This window comes from Podarcis bocagei (assembly GCF_964188305.1).
Source record: "Podarcis bocagei genome assembly, chromosome: 10".
Classification (NCBI taxonomy): domain Eukaryota; kingdom Metazoa; phylum Chordata; class Lepidosauria; order Squamata; family Lacertidae; genus Podarcis; species Podarcis bocagei.
Genome location: NC_138135.1, coordinates 77,601,708 through 77,617,274, shown reverse-complemented (window position 1 = coordinate 77,617,274; position 15,567 = coordinate 77,601,708). Strand labels below are relative to the sequence as shown.

General features: G+C 48.0%; 2 protein-coding genes across 10 annotated transcripts in view; one reads left to right on the top strand and one right to left on the bottom strand.

The window, feature by feature from the left end:
* The window catches only part of LMNTD1 (lamin tail domain containing 1), a 221,479-nt gene extending 217,466 nt beyond the window's left edge, over positions 1-4,013 (top strand). The window contains exons 11-12 of one of the 4 annotated variants that reach the window (XM_081210727.1): positions 2,702-2,750; positions 3,795-4,013. In XM_081210727.1, coding sequence (XP_081066853.1) covers positions 2,702-2,750; positions 3,795-3,889 — 144 coding nt within the window. In that variant the 3' untranslated portion in view covers positions 3,890-4,013. Of the gene's footprint in view, positions 1-67; positions 1,525-2,701; positions 2,751-3,794 lie in introns of those variants that run through there. The other 3 variants (XM_081210726.1, XM_081210729.1, XM_081210725.1) reach the window with 3 other exon arrangements.
* The window catches only part of UPF2 (UPF2 regulator of nonsense mediated mRNA decay), a gene marked incomplete at its 3' end in the record, with an annotated part of 61,787 nt that overhangs the window by 3,010 nt on the left and 43,210 nt on the right, over positions 1-15,567 (bottom strand). For 5 of the 6 annotated variants that reach the window (XM_081210635.1, XM_081210637.1, XM_081210636.1 and 2 more), the window contains 4 exons: positions 15,176-15,274; positions 5,270-5,437; positions 3,857-3,998; positions 1,531-1,651 (listed from right to left, as the gene is read on the bottom strand). In XM_081210635.1, the coding sequence (XP_081066761.1) occupies positions 1,531-1,651; positions 3,857-3,998; positions 5,270-5,437; positions 15,176-15,274 (530 nt within the window). Of the gene's footprint in view, positions 1-1,526; positions 1,652-3,856; positions 3,999-5,269; positions 5,438-15,175; positions 15,275-15,567 lie in introns of those variants that run through there. The other variant, XM_081210639.1, reaches the window with a different exon arrangement.

The window sequence follows — 15,567 nt, the reverse complement described above, 5'->3', positions numbered from 1 at the left end:
TGAACTAAAACAGACATTGCATATTTTTGGAGACATTAATGTGATTTCATTTCTCCCCCCAATACAGAGACTGGTAAGGAATAACCCCCAAGGTGACTTGAATTGAGCCCTATAACAGCTATTGCTGCTCCTCTGGACAGGAATTGCTGGGCAAAGGGACCAATTCAAGAGAAGGAATTGAAGTGAACAGAAAGCGGCAAATGGTGCGTGCTGCTGCCAAGGCTAAGTGTGAAAACCAGGAAGCTCCCAGTTCAAATGTCATTGGATAAGTCACCATTTCAGTTCCACCACCAACAGCAACACAGACAAACTGAAATAAAAAGATAGAAAAAAAGAACTGGATTTCCATTTTGGTGGGTATCTTGAATAAGTTTAACGATGTCCTCTGACTCCCTATCCATCAGCTGAGGTTAGGACTGCCTGTCTGCCAGAATCAGACACCTGGGTAGCATAAATGTCCAGGGTAGATTTGGGCACTGTAAACACCCATTTGGAACTGATGAGTTTTCTCCCTTCAGGTAAAGGTACAAGTTCTCAAGTTTCATTTTTATGCATTGCTTCCATTACCCCTGACATAGCATTAAGCCAACACTTTGCTAATTTCGGTTCCATATCATCATTTTTTTCAAAGCATTCTGGTTCATAAGCTACTTTCATTGCTTTATGTCAGTGATGGCCAAACTTGGCCCTACAGCTGTTTCTGGACTACAACTTCCATCATCCCTAGCTAACAGGACCAATGGTCAGGGATGATGGGAATTGTAGTCCCCAAACAGCTGGAGGGTTGAGTTTGGCCATCACTGCTTTATGTGTAGTCTGATAGTTTTGAAATTCACTCTGATCATGTACAGGTGCTCTCCTTCCTCTTTCAGAACATCTTAAAATAGGAGTACTCACTGTTTCAGGTTCTGCCTTAACATCAGTTTCTCTATCCTGAAAGGTTTCTTCACTCACTGCGGTTTGTCTCTTAACCGCCTGTTTGATTTTTCAGTTTGTTTCTGTGTCTCTCTTTGAGATAATCTCTGACTTGAAGGAAGACACACTTCAGAAGTATTTTGTCTACCTTGTACTTGCGCTCATGAAAAATGATATCTCTACTCACTATTACACTTTTGCTTTTTAGAGACCCACAGTCTATATACCCTTTTGTTTGAGAATCATAACCAGGAAATGTACATTCTAACCCCCTTGAAGAGTTTCCTGCATGTCTCTGCTTGAACATGCACAAAACATTTACATCCAAACACACGCAAATGTCCCAACTTGGGTTTTACAGCATGAAGCAACTTATAAGGAGTAGTGTTACTTACAGAGGTATATAATCTATTTAGAATGTAGCTAGCTGTAACCAATGATAACAAGGCGATGGTCCTATCAACCCAAGATTCTAAGCAGAGACATGAAGCACTTAACCCCTGAAAGAATTAGCATATTATCACTTCTATCCTAAGGGTTTTTTATGTTTGAAATAGTGAAAGCTGCAAGAAGTTGAAAACAATGCAATAACCATCCTGTTTCTAGAATACCTACCTTCCACCAGTTTTAAAGATTAGGTCGGCATTAGGTGCTCCCTTTGGATGCTGATAACGAGGCCGCCGTTCCCTGTTGGTATTTGCTGGAGCTGGCCGCTGAGCCAAGGATTGCATCATCTCTGCATATTAAATATACACATATATAAATATAAATATTAAAAGTAAAGAAGGCAACAGATGTACATTGCAAATTCAAAGGAGTTTCAGGGATGGCTCTCATTTTTTTAATCTTTCAATGGAAGAATCCTGGGAAATGTTCTTTTGTGAAAGAGTTAAGACACACCTGAAACACATGAACAATAAATAAAACACATTTTTCACAATTTTCCTATTTTTGACAAAATACATTTTAAAAGGCAAAACACTGGTATTTAAGATGTTTTTTATGTGCACATTATTTACCAATATTTTTTTCTGCCAGTCAGAAACCGCAGTAACAGATTGGTTATTAAATGAGCAAACCATGTTTCCACTATGCTTGATGGAAGGTTTTCACCTATGATCCAGGCAACCAGCCCTACAGGCTGGGTGAAAAAGCCACTTCAAATGATGACTAATAATAATAATAATAATAATAATAATAATAATAAATTTTATTTATATCCCGCCCTCCCCAGCCGAAGCCGGGCTCAGGGCGGCTAACAACAATCAAATAATCAGTCAAATAATCACACAATCTAAAAATATTTCATTATAAAAATTAATTAAATCAAATTGATGGCAACCAATTAAGCAAAATTCTGAGCAGGTTGCCAGAGGAGGGAGTCAGGCTGCGCCCTGACCAAAAGCCTGGCGGAACAACTCTGTCTTGCAGGCCCTGCGGAAAGATGTCAGGTCCCGCAGGGCCCTAGTCTCTTGTGACAGAGCATTCCACCAGTTTGGAGCCGCAGCCGAGAAGGCCCTGGCTCTAGTTGAGGCCAGCCTAACCTCTCTGAGGCCTGGGACCTTGAGGATGTTATTATTTGCAGACCGTAGGTTTCTCTGTGGGGCATACCAGGAGAGGCGGTCCCGTAGGTACGAGGGTCCTAGGCCGTATAGGGCTTTAAAGGTTAAAACTTTAAAGTTTTAACTGACATTTATTTGGAAGATCGAATCTTTTACTTTTGTTTAATATGTTTTTCTTTAATTTGGTAGTCAAGAGAATAAATGATCTGTCAATTCCTTTGCAGGAATTTGGAGCAGGCCCACACAAAACCAGTCCAATGGTCCTATGTGGTACAGTGGTACCCCGCAAGACGAACGCCTCGCAAGACGGAAAACCCGCTAGACGAAAGGGTTTTCCGTTTTGGAGGCGCTTCGCAAAACGAATTTCCCTATGGGCTTGCTTTGCAAGACGAAAGCCCATAGGGAAATCTCCGGGGACCTCTTTTAAATGCTAGCGGTTGGGAGCAAAGCCTTTCCCCCCCCCCCTCCGGCCTTCAGAAGAGGTCCAGGAAGGCTGGCGGGGCCCGAAAGGCTTTGCTCCCCAGCGCCAGCATTTTAAAAGCAGTCCGGGATAGCAGGGAAGCGCTTCCCGCTATCCTGGACGGCTTTTGAAGGCAGGAGAGATCCGCGAAGCCTGGGCGCGCTGATGTCAGCGCGCGCAGGCTTCGGCATGCCGGCAAGTCTCCGCCAGCAGCGGCAGCGCTGCCGCTGCTGGCGGAGAGGTCCACGAAGCCTGGGCGCGCTACGCGCAGGCTTCGGTATGCCGGCAAGTCTCCGCCAGCAGCGGCAGCGCTGCCACTGCTGGCGGAGAGGTCCGCGAAGCCTGGGCGCGCTGATGTCAGCGCGCGCAGGCTTCGGCATGCCGGCAAGTCTCCGCCAGCAGCGGCAGCGCTGCCGCTGCTGGCGGAGAGGTCCGCGAAGCCTTGGCCGGACAGCTTTTGAAGGCAGGCGGGGGGAGCAAAGACTTTCGCCCCCGCCAGCCTTCAGAAGAGGTCCAGGACCTCTTCTGAAGGCTGGCGGGGGGCAAAAGTCTTTGTCCCCCCTGCCTGCCTTCCCAGGGGCTTTTAAATCGCCCCGACAGCGGAGAAGTCCTCCGCTGTCCCGGGGCGATTTTAAAATGCTGGGGGTGGGAAGAAAAGCCCTTGCCCCCCCCCCAGCCTTCAGAAGAGGTCGGGGGACAGACTGTCCCCGGACCTGGTCTGAAGTCGGTTTCCCTAGGAACGCATTAATTGATTTTCAATGCATTCCTATGGGAAACCGTGCATCGCAAGACGAAAAACTCGCAAGAAGAAAAAACTTGCGGAACGAATTAATTTCGTCTTGCGAGGCACCACTGTAGAAGGTTGAACCTCAGCAATAACCTCATCTATATGAAGGCCCTTTGGAAGGGTAACTCATACCTTGATAGTCCTCTTGTTCCTGCCGTTCATTGATATCCAGTGTCAATTTTTTCATTCTCATCCTCTCCTCTTGCTCAGCTTGTTGTTGATTCCAGTGATTTGCAGCCAATTGAGACGACATTGGCACATTTAGGATCTTAAACTGAAGACAGACAAGGCACTTCTGAGAACTTGTGCTTATTCTTTTATTGCTTGCATATTGCATTAGATTTTTATTCTGGCTGCATTTTTAAACTTATTGTAGTTTTTTATTGTACCATTGTATAGTTATGGGGAAGATTTTTTGTACAATTTATTTTATGTGGTGTCTTATATGTAAGCTCAATGAAAGGAACAAATGTATGACTCAACATGTTCTAGGTGGAAGAAAAGTGCACAAACGTTGCTGGTTTTTATTTGCACCAATACTTGCAACTCTGTAAGTCCAAACTATTTCCAGAAGTGGGTTTTGAATGGACAGTGGAATGTCAGTCAGGTTAAAGATGACAAAACACTGAGCTAATCCTACAGATTTCAACAGAACAGAACTTCTAAAGTGAAAAAGGTGAATGCTTAGGAAAGAAATGTGCCATTGGCTACAGAACTTTGCTACTTTAAAGTATTTCGTATATTATCATGCCAATCATTCACACAGAGCTTCAGAATGCACTCAGAGCCTTTCACATACATTCATTTGTTCCATTCCTTACAACTATCCCGCAATCATTACGATTCCCATATTGCAGATGGATGGCCCAGCAGAGACAGTGGTGCCCCCAGGGCCATCTAGCAAGATCATAGGAGAGGACAGATTTGAAGTAGATGCTTCATGATTCATAGTTTTTGGTTTCAGCTCCCATGTTAACATCATCTCTTGATCCAGTCTAACATGTGACTACTGCTGTGCTATAATGGCTGTAATATAATTAAGCTAAGTGATATCCTTTAAAAGTGAAAATATTCTGGGAATACATTATTCTATTTTAACAGCAGTTTCACCATTTTCATGAATCACAGCTAGATAAAAAATATTCAAACATATACCACTCTCTGTGTATTTTTAGAAGTAGTTTCTTGCTTTAGACCCATATTTATGAGATGGGAAAGGATTAATGGTATTTTTTAAAAAAAAAGTTCTCCCAAAGGAAGGCAGGAAGGCAAACAGAAAGTCCATTTGACGCTTCAGTTCCTTATGATAGTCTGACGAAGACATGTGAGAGCCACAGCTGGCATTCCTCTCTGCCCTCCAAAAACAAACCAGTTTCAAAAGGAGGGGATGACAACGAGGCAGCACCTTTCCAAAACAATGCCGTAGTGTCACTGAGCCACACTTCCCAAGGCAGCAGTCAGTGAAGTATACAGGATGACAAAAAAATATGAATGAAATTAATATTGAAAAAGGCAAAAATAACTCCCTTGTACACAAGGCCTCACCTGTTGCTTGTTGCCTTTTCGAGTTAACATGACAAAAGGCATGGTGTCTCCAGATTCAGACTCTCCTTCCCCGCCACCCAGGGGTGGACCCTTCTTGAGCTGGCTCTTGAGATGCAAAGGAATTGCAACGTCTAACTGATGCACTTTCACCGATTCCCCACTCCTTTGCTGAAAAGGCAAGAAATAGAGGTAACAATAAAACTAGGGTACCATTCTTTAATTTAGAAAAACAAGTTAATTCCAGGGCTGCCTCACACACCACCAGGTGGCTTTTAAGGCTCCTATAAGTCATAATGAGAATCTAGGCCTTTCAGCATTACTTCCAGGTTCAAATGTTTGGAATTAGAAATGGTAGGTGGGTCAGCAAAATTATAAATGAAAGGCATATGCCGACAATGTGGTTTTAACATTAGAAAACCTACTAGAAAGTGTGTCGGCAGTACTGGAAGGAATTATGGAGTTTGGTAAATTGACAGGTTTTAAACTGAACAAAGATAAAACAAAAATGATAGTTAAAAACCTGGATAGTCAACTTATGAAGGGTTTAGAAAGAGTCAGTGGTTTGAAGAGTGAAAAAAAGTGAAGTACTTGGGGATATGGTTAATGACAAACAATCATAATATTATTAATGATAACTATGTAAAGGTTTGGAAAGAAATCAAGAAAGATCTGGAAATTTGGCGTAGAATGCAATTGTCATTGTTGGGTAAAATTTCGGTTATAAAAATGAATATACTCCCAAAGATGCTATTCCTGTTTCAGACAGTACCTACAGTTAATGACATCTGAAGCTTGAAGGAGTCGCAAAAAGATCGATCTAGGTTTATATGGCAGGGAAAGAAGCCCAGGATAAAACATAAGGCCCTGATTGATACTAAGAAGAGAGGTGGCTTTTCCCTTCCAGACTTACAATTATATTTTGATGCATCATGTTTATGTTGGTTAAAAGAATGGATTTTATTAAATAATAATTACTTATTGGATCTGGAAGGGCATGACCTAAAATTTGGGTGGCATGCATGCTTGCGGTATAGGAAGGCTAAGCTATATAAGAGGTTCTCAAACCACATGATTAGAAAACACTTGTATAGGGTATGGGAAAAATATAAAAACTTATTAGAAAGGAAAACACTGATGTGGTTGCCACCAATAGAAGCCCTCACAAGGAAAAAATTAATACACAGACAAACTGGAGCACATATAGAGATTTGCTGACTGTCACTGGGGAGGAATACAAATTGAAAGAGTATGGATCACCTTCATGAAGTTTTCCTTCATGAAGTATTTAACACCAAACAGACCAGCAAAAGTGTCAAAATCAATAAAGGGTAACTGCCGGAAATGTAAGGTAGCAGAAGGAACATTCTACCATGTGTGCTGGTCATGCAGTATAATTAAAAATTACTGGGAAATGAATTATAATGAACGTTTAAAAATGTCCAAAAAAGCCTTTTCTAAAAACCCAGAAGCATTTCTTTTTTTCCTTTTTTTTTAAAAAAAGATTTTCTTGGTTTACAAAAGTACATGCCTTGTCTCTTTCTTCAAGTTGTACAGTCTTTTCTACAGATCAGCTACAATTGTTACGAGACATTAGTGTTGAGTTACAGTATAAGGTCAAGAAGGGGGTGAAATTTATATTTTTTGCAGTGTACGCATGGGGTTTCATGTCAGCGTCAGCTAGATAGGTTCTCTTTCTATTTGCTTGTTACGTTTCTTGGTAGTGAGAGGAGTTGGGGGCCTGAGGTATGACTGGTTGTCTGTGGCTGGCTGTGATGGGGTTTGTTTGCCTTTGTGAGAGGGGCAGGAGGGCTTGTTGGGGCAAGAAAGCCAGGCTGATTCGAATGCTGTCGGTGGACTCTTCTTGTTGGGCTGTGTATGTGACAAAGGGAGCCATACTGGGGTGAAGGTGTCCTCTGCTGGGATTAATTACAACAGAAGTTGTTCAAACAGAGAGAAACTTTTTTCTGTATGTGACAACTGCCGCATGTGTGTTAACAGCACAAAAATGAAAAACAGATCAAGTACCAACAAAAGAAGAAACTGTTGGAATATGCGGAGCTAGCAGGGATGACCACTGGAATAAGAAATCAAAATGATAAAAGATATAAGGAGGACTGGATATTTTTTATTGATTATATGAAAAAGTAGCAGGATGGCAATATTCTCAGCAGTGTAAGCGATAACTAGATTAATGTGAGGAGCTGAGATAGAATGAGGGAGCCAAGAAAACGCAAGGAGACGACAAAAAGAACCATGGAAGAAGATGAAGGGAAGTCTGTAAATGATTGTTTTCTGTTTTTCTGCTATTTTTAAATTTCTGCTTTTTATTATTTTTGAGGTTTTTCATGTATTATTCTTGATGTTTGTATTGAAATGTATCAGAAACACAAAAAACAAACCAACCAAAAAATTTAAAAAAGGAATGGTAGGTGGATATCTCAGTTGTTTGGTATAGCATAAAAATAGGAGAGAAACTTTGAATTACTGTTCTAAGTAAAAAAAGTTTAATTTTTGATATTCTATATGTACATAATTTAGCATGCATATGTACATTTTTATATTAAAAAAAACCTGGGTACATATATATATATTTAGAGCTGGAGTTCTGATTGATCTATTAGAAAGCTTTGACATAAAAGTTAATGTCTGAAAGATGTAAATTTTATTCTCCCAAATTTGTTCTGAATGTGGGAAATAAACTGCTCTCCTTTTCCAGTTTGTAATTATCTTTAAATACAGCTGTCAGAGGCTGCCTCAGGTCTCAGCTCACAAAAGACCAACGCCAAGCTCTTCTTATATACAAGGATGTTTATTGCAGTTCATTATTGCTTTCACAACCGAGGCGCGCAGCCCCGAGTCTCTAACGTTAGACATTTGAAGTCCCCTCTGAATCGGTCCCGCCCCTGCACCAACTTAAGAGGCTTGTGCTAGACCACCTCTTCCTGTCTTTCCTTTTCCGCAGGGTCTTCCTGCCCCCCTGGGTTCCTTCCCTCCTGCTCTCTCCAGAAGCGGATTCCTGAGATGCCTGTTCCCCCCTCCTTCGTGCTTTGGGGCCAGGCTCCTCCTCCGGGCTTTCTCCATTTCCGCGCGCCTCCACATTTGAACTTGGCGCGCGCTCGCTACCCCTGACCTTCCTTTTGACACTTACACTACTCCCTGTACTACTCTCCCCCTCTTCCGGCAGGACGTTCTCCCCAGATCTCCTTCCCCTGTCTCTTTCCTGCTCCGCTCCGTGTGTAACACTGGGAACCCCCCTCTCTTCCCTTCGTTCCTGCTGGGAAGCCGGCCCCGATCTCCCACTCCCGCTCGGGGTTTCCCTGCTGCTTCCCTGCTCCTGGCAGGTCCCCCCTGTGACCCCCCTTGTCCTGACTAGGGGCGCCCCCTCCTGAGAATCCTCCGATTCACTTGAGAGACTCATGGAAGATCTCAAGTCATTGTCATCCTCTTCCTCACTGTCCTGGGATTCTTCCTCGTCGCTCTCCGTCTCCTCCCTCACCTGTGCCTCTGTCTCTGAACCCCTGACATCCATCCCCCCCTCGAAGCCCCCCCTTCCCCCCTCCCGCTGCTCGGGCGCAGGTTCCGGGGGCTCCGTCGTTGCGGAGGTCGCTGCCGGACACAGGTCGTCGACGTCGATCTCCTCTGCTTCCAGTTCATTGTTTGTGTACTCGAACCCATTGTCCTCTCCCAACATGTTCACGTCCTCCCCTCCCCCTGTTGCCTGGGTGGGGTCTGCTTGCCAAGGACCCACCCGCCACCTCATGCGCCAGTCCTCTTCTGGTTGGTCGTCCCACCAGTAAGAAGGGTCGGTGTCCACCCCCGAACACGATCCCCTTGGAGGGCTCGACGCTGGCGTCGTCTCCTCTGCGGAGGAGAACCCTCGGAAGGTGCTGGCGGAAAGTGTGGGCGTAAAAAGCCAATCGTCGAAAAACTGTGCTGGCATGGGCCTGTGTGGGAAAAGGGCATGGAACTCGTCCTTGAGGAGGGGTTCGTCCAAAGCGTAGTCCGGCACCCAACTGTTGGTACTGGCCGGGGCGCCCTCCCTGGCGAGAAAATATTCTACTCCCTCTTCCCCCCATCTCGAGTCCAGAATCTCTGTGACCTCGTTGACTGGTTCGTCCTTAGGTGACCTCCCCCTCTTGGGCGACTCCCTGCTTAGTTCCGGTGCCGTCCCTGACTCCTGAAATCTGTGTGGGGCCCTGTAGGGGGTGAGCATCGACCTATGAAAGACCGGGTGCATTCTGGAACCCTCGGGGAGGGCCAATCGAAACGCTACGGGATTGATCCTGGCCTCAACTTGGTACGGCCCTAGTTGCCTGTGTCCTAGCTTCTTTTTAGCTAACGACTTGGCCGGCACCGCTTGGGCCGCTAACCATACCCAGTCTCCCACCTGGATGTCTTCCCCCTCCCTCCTGTGTTTGTCCGCCTGCACCTTATAGGCTTGTTTAGCTAGCTCTAAATGTCTCCGTAGCTCGTCGTGCACCTCTTGCAATTCTGCTGCGAAATGGTCGGCTTCCTGTGGCTCCCCCTCCCCCGTCGTTACGAGCCCCGGGAAGGTTCTGGGATGCCTTCCATTGTTAGCGAAGAATGGCGTCACCCCCGTTGACGCATGCTTCGTGTTGTTGTAGGCAAACTCAGCCATCGGCAGGTAATCCACCCAAGCCGCGGGTCGCTGATTGGCGTAACATCTCAGGTACTGCTGCATGATCGCGTTGACCCTCTCTGCTTGGCCGTTGGTCTGCGGATGTCTCGCCGACGACAGGTTGATTTTGACGTGCAGGATCCCTAGGAGCTTCCGCCAGAAACTGGACACAAACTGGCGCCCCCTGTCGGACAGAATGGACCGTGGCAACCCATGCACCTTGAACACGTGGTCGATGAACAGTTTGGCTGTCTGCTCCGCTGTCGCCACCTTCGCGCAAGGAATGAAATGCGCCATCTTGGTGAACAGGTCTACAACCACAAGCACCGCCGTCTTGCCTCGCGAACTGGGCAGATCAGTGACAAAGTCCAGCGCCACCCTCTCCCACGGTTGCAGTGGCGTTTCCAGCGGTTCCAGCAGTCCCGCTGGCTTCTGGTGCACTGGCTTGGACCTTTGGCACGTGTCACACCTGGCGACGTACTCCGCGACCTCCCCTCGCATCTGGGGCCACCAAAAGTCTCTGGCCACTAATTCCGTTGTCTTTTCCTTGCCGAAGTGGCCAGCGCTGGGTGCGTCGTGCAACTGCTGCAGAACCTTCGCGCGGAGATCGTCTCCCGGAACGTAGAGAGCACCTTTACGGGTCAGCAGGCCGTCGCGTATCTGGAACTCGGCGTCCTTCGCTGTGCCCCTCCGCACCTCTTCCATCTTGGACTGTGCGAACGGATCCGCCTGCAACGCGCGACGCACCGCCTCCAGGTCCACGGCGGCTGAAGCGCACGCCCACGCCTGCGGTGCAAAAATGTGCTTGGCTGCCACCGGTGCCGCTGCCTCGAGATACTGCGGTTTCCTGGAGAGCGCATCTGCTATGACATTGTTGTCGCCTGGGATGTACTCTATCCTGAAATCGAAATCCGCAAAGAACTCCGCCCAGCGTATGTGCCTCTGGCTCTGTAGCTTCGCCGTGCGCCAGTACTCTAGGTTCTTGTGGTCCGTGCGGACCTGCACGGTGTGCTTGGCTCCGATGAGAAAGTGCCTCCACGCCTTGAAAGCTGCGTGGATGGCCAGCAACTCCCTGTCCCAAATGGTGTAGTTCTGCTCCGACTTGCTGAGCTTTCTGGAGTAGAAAGCACAGGGCCTCCAGTTTCCCTGCGGGTCTTCCTGTAAGAGGACGGCCCCCACCGCTCTGTCAGATGCGTCAGTCTCCACCCTCATGGGCCTGCCAGGATTCACGTGTAGCAGCTGTTCTTCGGACGCGAAGAGACTCTTAAGTCTCCTGAAGGACTGCTCCGCTTGGTCCGTCCAGGTGAACTTCTTCTTCTTGGAGCTGAGAGTGTCCGTGATAGCTGCCGTCTCCTTGGCGAAACCCCTGATGAACTTGCGGTAAAAGTTGGCGAAGCCGACGAACCTCTGGACCTCTTTCCGATTTCGCGGGCTCTTCCAGTCCAACACCGCGCGGACCTTGGCGCTGTCCATGGCTAGTCCCCTGTCGGACAGCCTATAGCCCAGAAAATCCACCTCCGTCACGTCGAATTGGCACTTCTCCAGCTTGGCGTAGAGCCTGTGCTCCCGTAGCCTCTGCAGGACCTCCTTCACGTCGCTCTCGTGAGCCTCCGGCGATTCTGAGAAGATCAGAATGTCGTCGAGGAAACATACGCACTTCTTGTAGAGGAGTCCCGCTAGCACATGATGCATAAAAGCTTGGAAAAAGTGGGAGCCATTTTGGAGACCAAACGGCATAACTCTGTATTCGTAGGTGCCCAACGGCGTGAACATGGCCGTCTTCCACTCATCACCCTCTCGCACGCGTATGAGATTGTAAGCTCCGCGGAGATCCAACTTGGTGAAGATCTTCCCTTTCCGCACCGTCGCGAGCAGGTCGTCGATCTTGGGCATGGGAAAGGCCGCGGGTTTTGTCTTTGAGTTTATGAATCTAAAGTCTACGATCAGCCTCTTTTGGGGCGTGTCTTTCTTCTTCACAAAAAACACAGGACTGCCCCCTACAGCCTTCGATTCTCGGATGAATCCCCGCTGCAGATTGTGATCTATGAATTCCCGGAGCTCCTGCAGCTCCTCCTCGGACATGGAATACAGCTTCACAGGCGGCAGCGTTGTCCCTGGCAAGAGATCAATAGCGCAATCGTAGGGCCGGTGAGGTGGCAACTGGTCAGCCTCCTTCTCGCAGAAAACCTCCAAAAACCCCTTGTACTTGAGGGGTACTGCTTGCGCCATGCTGAGACGTAGCTGCTGCCCCTCCTCTTGGCCCTCCTCCTCCTGACCGGTCTGGATGCAATGTTGCGCGCAATAGGACGAGCCGAAGGTGAGCTGCCGCTGGTACCACGCCATGGTCGGGCTGTGCCTATCCAGCCAACTCATGCCTAACACTATAGGCGTGTCTGACAGGCGGGTGACGTTGAAACTGATGACTTCTCGGTGATTGCCAATTTGCATCACCATGGGCGGCGTTTGTTGTACCACTTGCCCCCCCAGCAGCTTCCTGCCATCCACTGTGACGACGTTCAATGGCAGCGTGGCTGGCAGAAGCTCTATGCGATGCTGCTTGACGAACTGCACCCCCACGAAGTCTGCGTTGCTCCCACTGTCAATTGTGATGGGGACCTCCAGGGTGCGTCCATTAGGTAGCTGGAGGGTTGCAGTGAGCTGCACTACAGGTTTGGGTGGCAGGGGGTCTGTAGGCTGCAAAGGCGCTGGGGACTGCTCTATTGACTTGCCTGGCTGTGCCCCAACATTGCTGATTCCAGCCAGGCATTGTCGTTTCCCTGATACAGCTCTTCATGTTGTGCTGCTGCATTTACTGTCGCCAAGGCTGCAGTGTGCTGCCGGAGCCTCTGGGGACACTCTTTCGCCATGTGCGTTGCACTGTCACAGACGTAACACTTCCTGTTCCCTCTAGGAGGCTTCTTCTTGACTGTTCCGGACGCTGGGGCTCCGGCTGCTGACTGAGCCTTTGCACTCCCCAGTTCCATAGGCTCCTCCCCTGGCTGCAGCTGAGGGGAGAGACGCGGACGTCCTGCATCTCTGGGAAACAAAGGAGGCACTCTAGACGGTGCATGAAGCTGGCTACCCCCCTCATTGCGCCAAGGGCGTTCTTCCTGGCGCACTCCAATGGCAAGCGCACGCTGCACCACGTCTGCCAGGGTTTTAGGTCTGTCCCCCCTAGCCAGCTCGTCCTTCACCGGGCCAGAGAGCCCCTCCCAAAATAAGTCTCTGACAGCCAGAGAATCTTTCTCCCATCGCAGCACATTCAGCAAGGCGAAAAAGCGAGCATGGTACTGACGCACGGAAGCCTTGCCTTGCCTTAAACCATGGATCTGCTGGCGTGCCACATCCACATCCACGCTAGACTGAAAGCAAGCGTCCATGCATTTGATAAATTCATCAGAGTCCCTTCGAGCAGGGCAATCCTCGCGCCACAGATTGCGCAGCCAAGCCCTCGCTTCCCCATGCAAGTGGGACACAATGAAACCCACTTTCTCCTCTTCATCTTTAAAGTCGTCGCGAAGCAAATGCAACGCATATTCTACGTCTGCTCTAAAACTGGGGTACTGCTTCAGGTCCCCATCGAAGTGGGCTACCAAGTTGCCTCCTCTTCTGCCCAGTGCTACTCCAGCAGCTTTGGCCCCCGGGAACCCCACCTGGCATGCATGATCCCACCTGGCTTGCAGATCTTGGCACCGCTTTTCCGCCTCTTCCCCCCTCTTCTGGGAGATCGCTACCTCAGTGGTAAGCTGGGAGACTGCGTTGCGTAGCTCAGCTATCTGCTGCTCCATACTCATAGCTGCCAAACTTCGTGAGCTTTGCAAAAAAAAAAATTTGCGTATCGAAGAGAGGGGACTTACTGTCAGAGGCTGCCTCAGGTCTCAGCTCACAAAAGACCAACGCCAAGCTCTTCTTATATACAAGGATGTTTATTGCAGTTCATTATTGATTCCACAACCGAGGCGCGCAGCCCCGAGTCTCTAACGTTAGACATTTGAAGTCCCCTCTGAATCGGTCCCGCCCCTGCACCAACTTAAGAGGCTTGTGCTAGACCACCTCTTCCTGTCTTTCCTTTTCCGCAGGGTCTTCCTGCCCCCCTGGGTTCCTTCCCTCCTGCTCTCTCCAGAAGCGGATTCCTGAGATGCCTGTTCCCCCCTCCTTCGTGCTTTGGGGCTGGGCTCCTCCTCCGGGCTTTCTCCATTTCCGCGCGCCTCCACATTTGAACTTGGCGCGCGCTCGCTACCCCTGACCTTCCTTTTGACACTTACACTACTCCCTGTACTACTCTCCGCCTCTTCCGCCAGGACGTTCTCCCCAGATCTCCTTCCCCTGTCTCTTTCCTGCTCCGCTCCGTGTGTCACACTGGGAACCCCCCTCTCTTCCCTTCGTTCCTGCTGGGAAGCCGGCCCCGATCTCCCACTCCCGCTCGGGGTTTCCCTGCTGCTTCCCTGCTCCTGGCAGGTCCCCCCTGTGACCCCCCTTTTCCTGACTAGGGGCGCCCCCTCCTGAGAATCCTCCGATTCACTTGAGAGACTCATGGAAGATCTCAAGTCATTGTCATCCTCTTCCTCACTGTCCTGGGATTCTTCCTCGTCGCTCTCCGTCTCCTCCCTCACCTGTGCCTCTGTCTCTGAACCCCTGACAACAGCATTTATTGCTTATCTTTTCTATACAGTATATTATTCAGCTCTTTAGCTATCAATTTTTAAACTGATTTTAGAATACCATGAAAAAGGAACAGCAAGGACCAAAAGGCCTGCTGCTGCTTTTGCTTTGTTTCCAGCTGAGTTTTGGGGGCTCCCATTTTTTGCTTCACACACTACTCATTTTTAAAGGAGATATACCCATGATTTGCATGAATGTTGTAAGCAGGTGCACTATTCAGGGAGTTGCCCCTGTGCTATGGTCATAGCTCTATGCCAGAAGTACAACCCATAGCACATCTAAGAATGCTAATATGTGAAACGGGTCCCCTAAAGTAAAATACTTTGGTTTCTCTCAGCTGATTTAACAGTTATGTCCATATTATGGCATGAATGGTTTCAAATTTAGCTTGTTTCAAACAAACCAGAATTAATGTTTGCGAGCTTCTGAATTCCTCTTTGCAGCCACATCAGAGAAGATAAGCACACAAGCCGGCTTGGGGGGTGGGGGGCTTGATATACAAGGAAGAATTGTAAAATAATCCCTCCATGCTAAATGTCGTTGTGTATAATGGATACCAATAAGAGTAAGACATATGAGTGACTGATTAAAAATCCCATTAATACCTGTAAATTTTCAAGCACCATTTTGTCCAATGCCTGAATGAAGTCTTCATCTTCAGCACATGGGACACGCTTAAGTCCACCTCCTTTAATCATGACTTCCTGTTAAATAAGGGAGGGCAGGGAAACAACATTATTATGTTCTCTAGATTAATGTGCATAAGTTATCCCTCAGTTAGGGTTGGCCCTTAGGCTGAATCTTGCCTGTGAAGCAATATCTGGCCCCCAATGGCCATACAAAACTTTAAAAGAAAAATGTGGGATAATTTCAGTCATTAGGACAAAATGTTTTCAAAAAGGTAGAGAGAAGTAGAAAATAGTCCAAGTTTTAATGCTTTGGGATTTGTATGTAATGCAGCTCAGGCATGTACTTAAGTGCACGTGCTCCATTAACT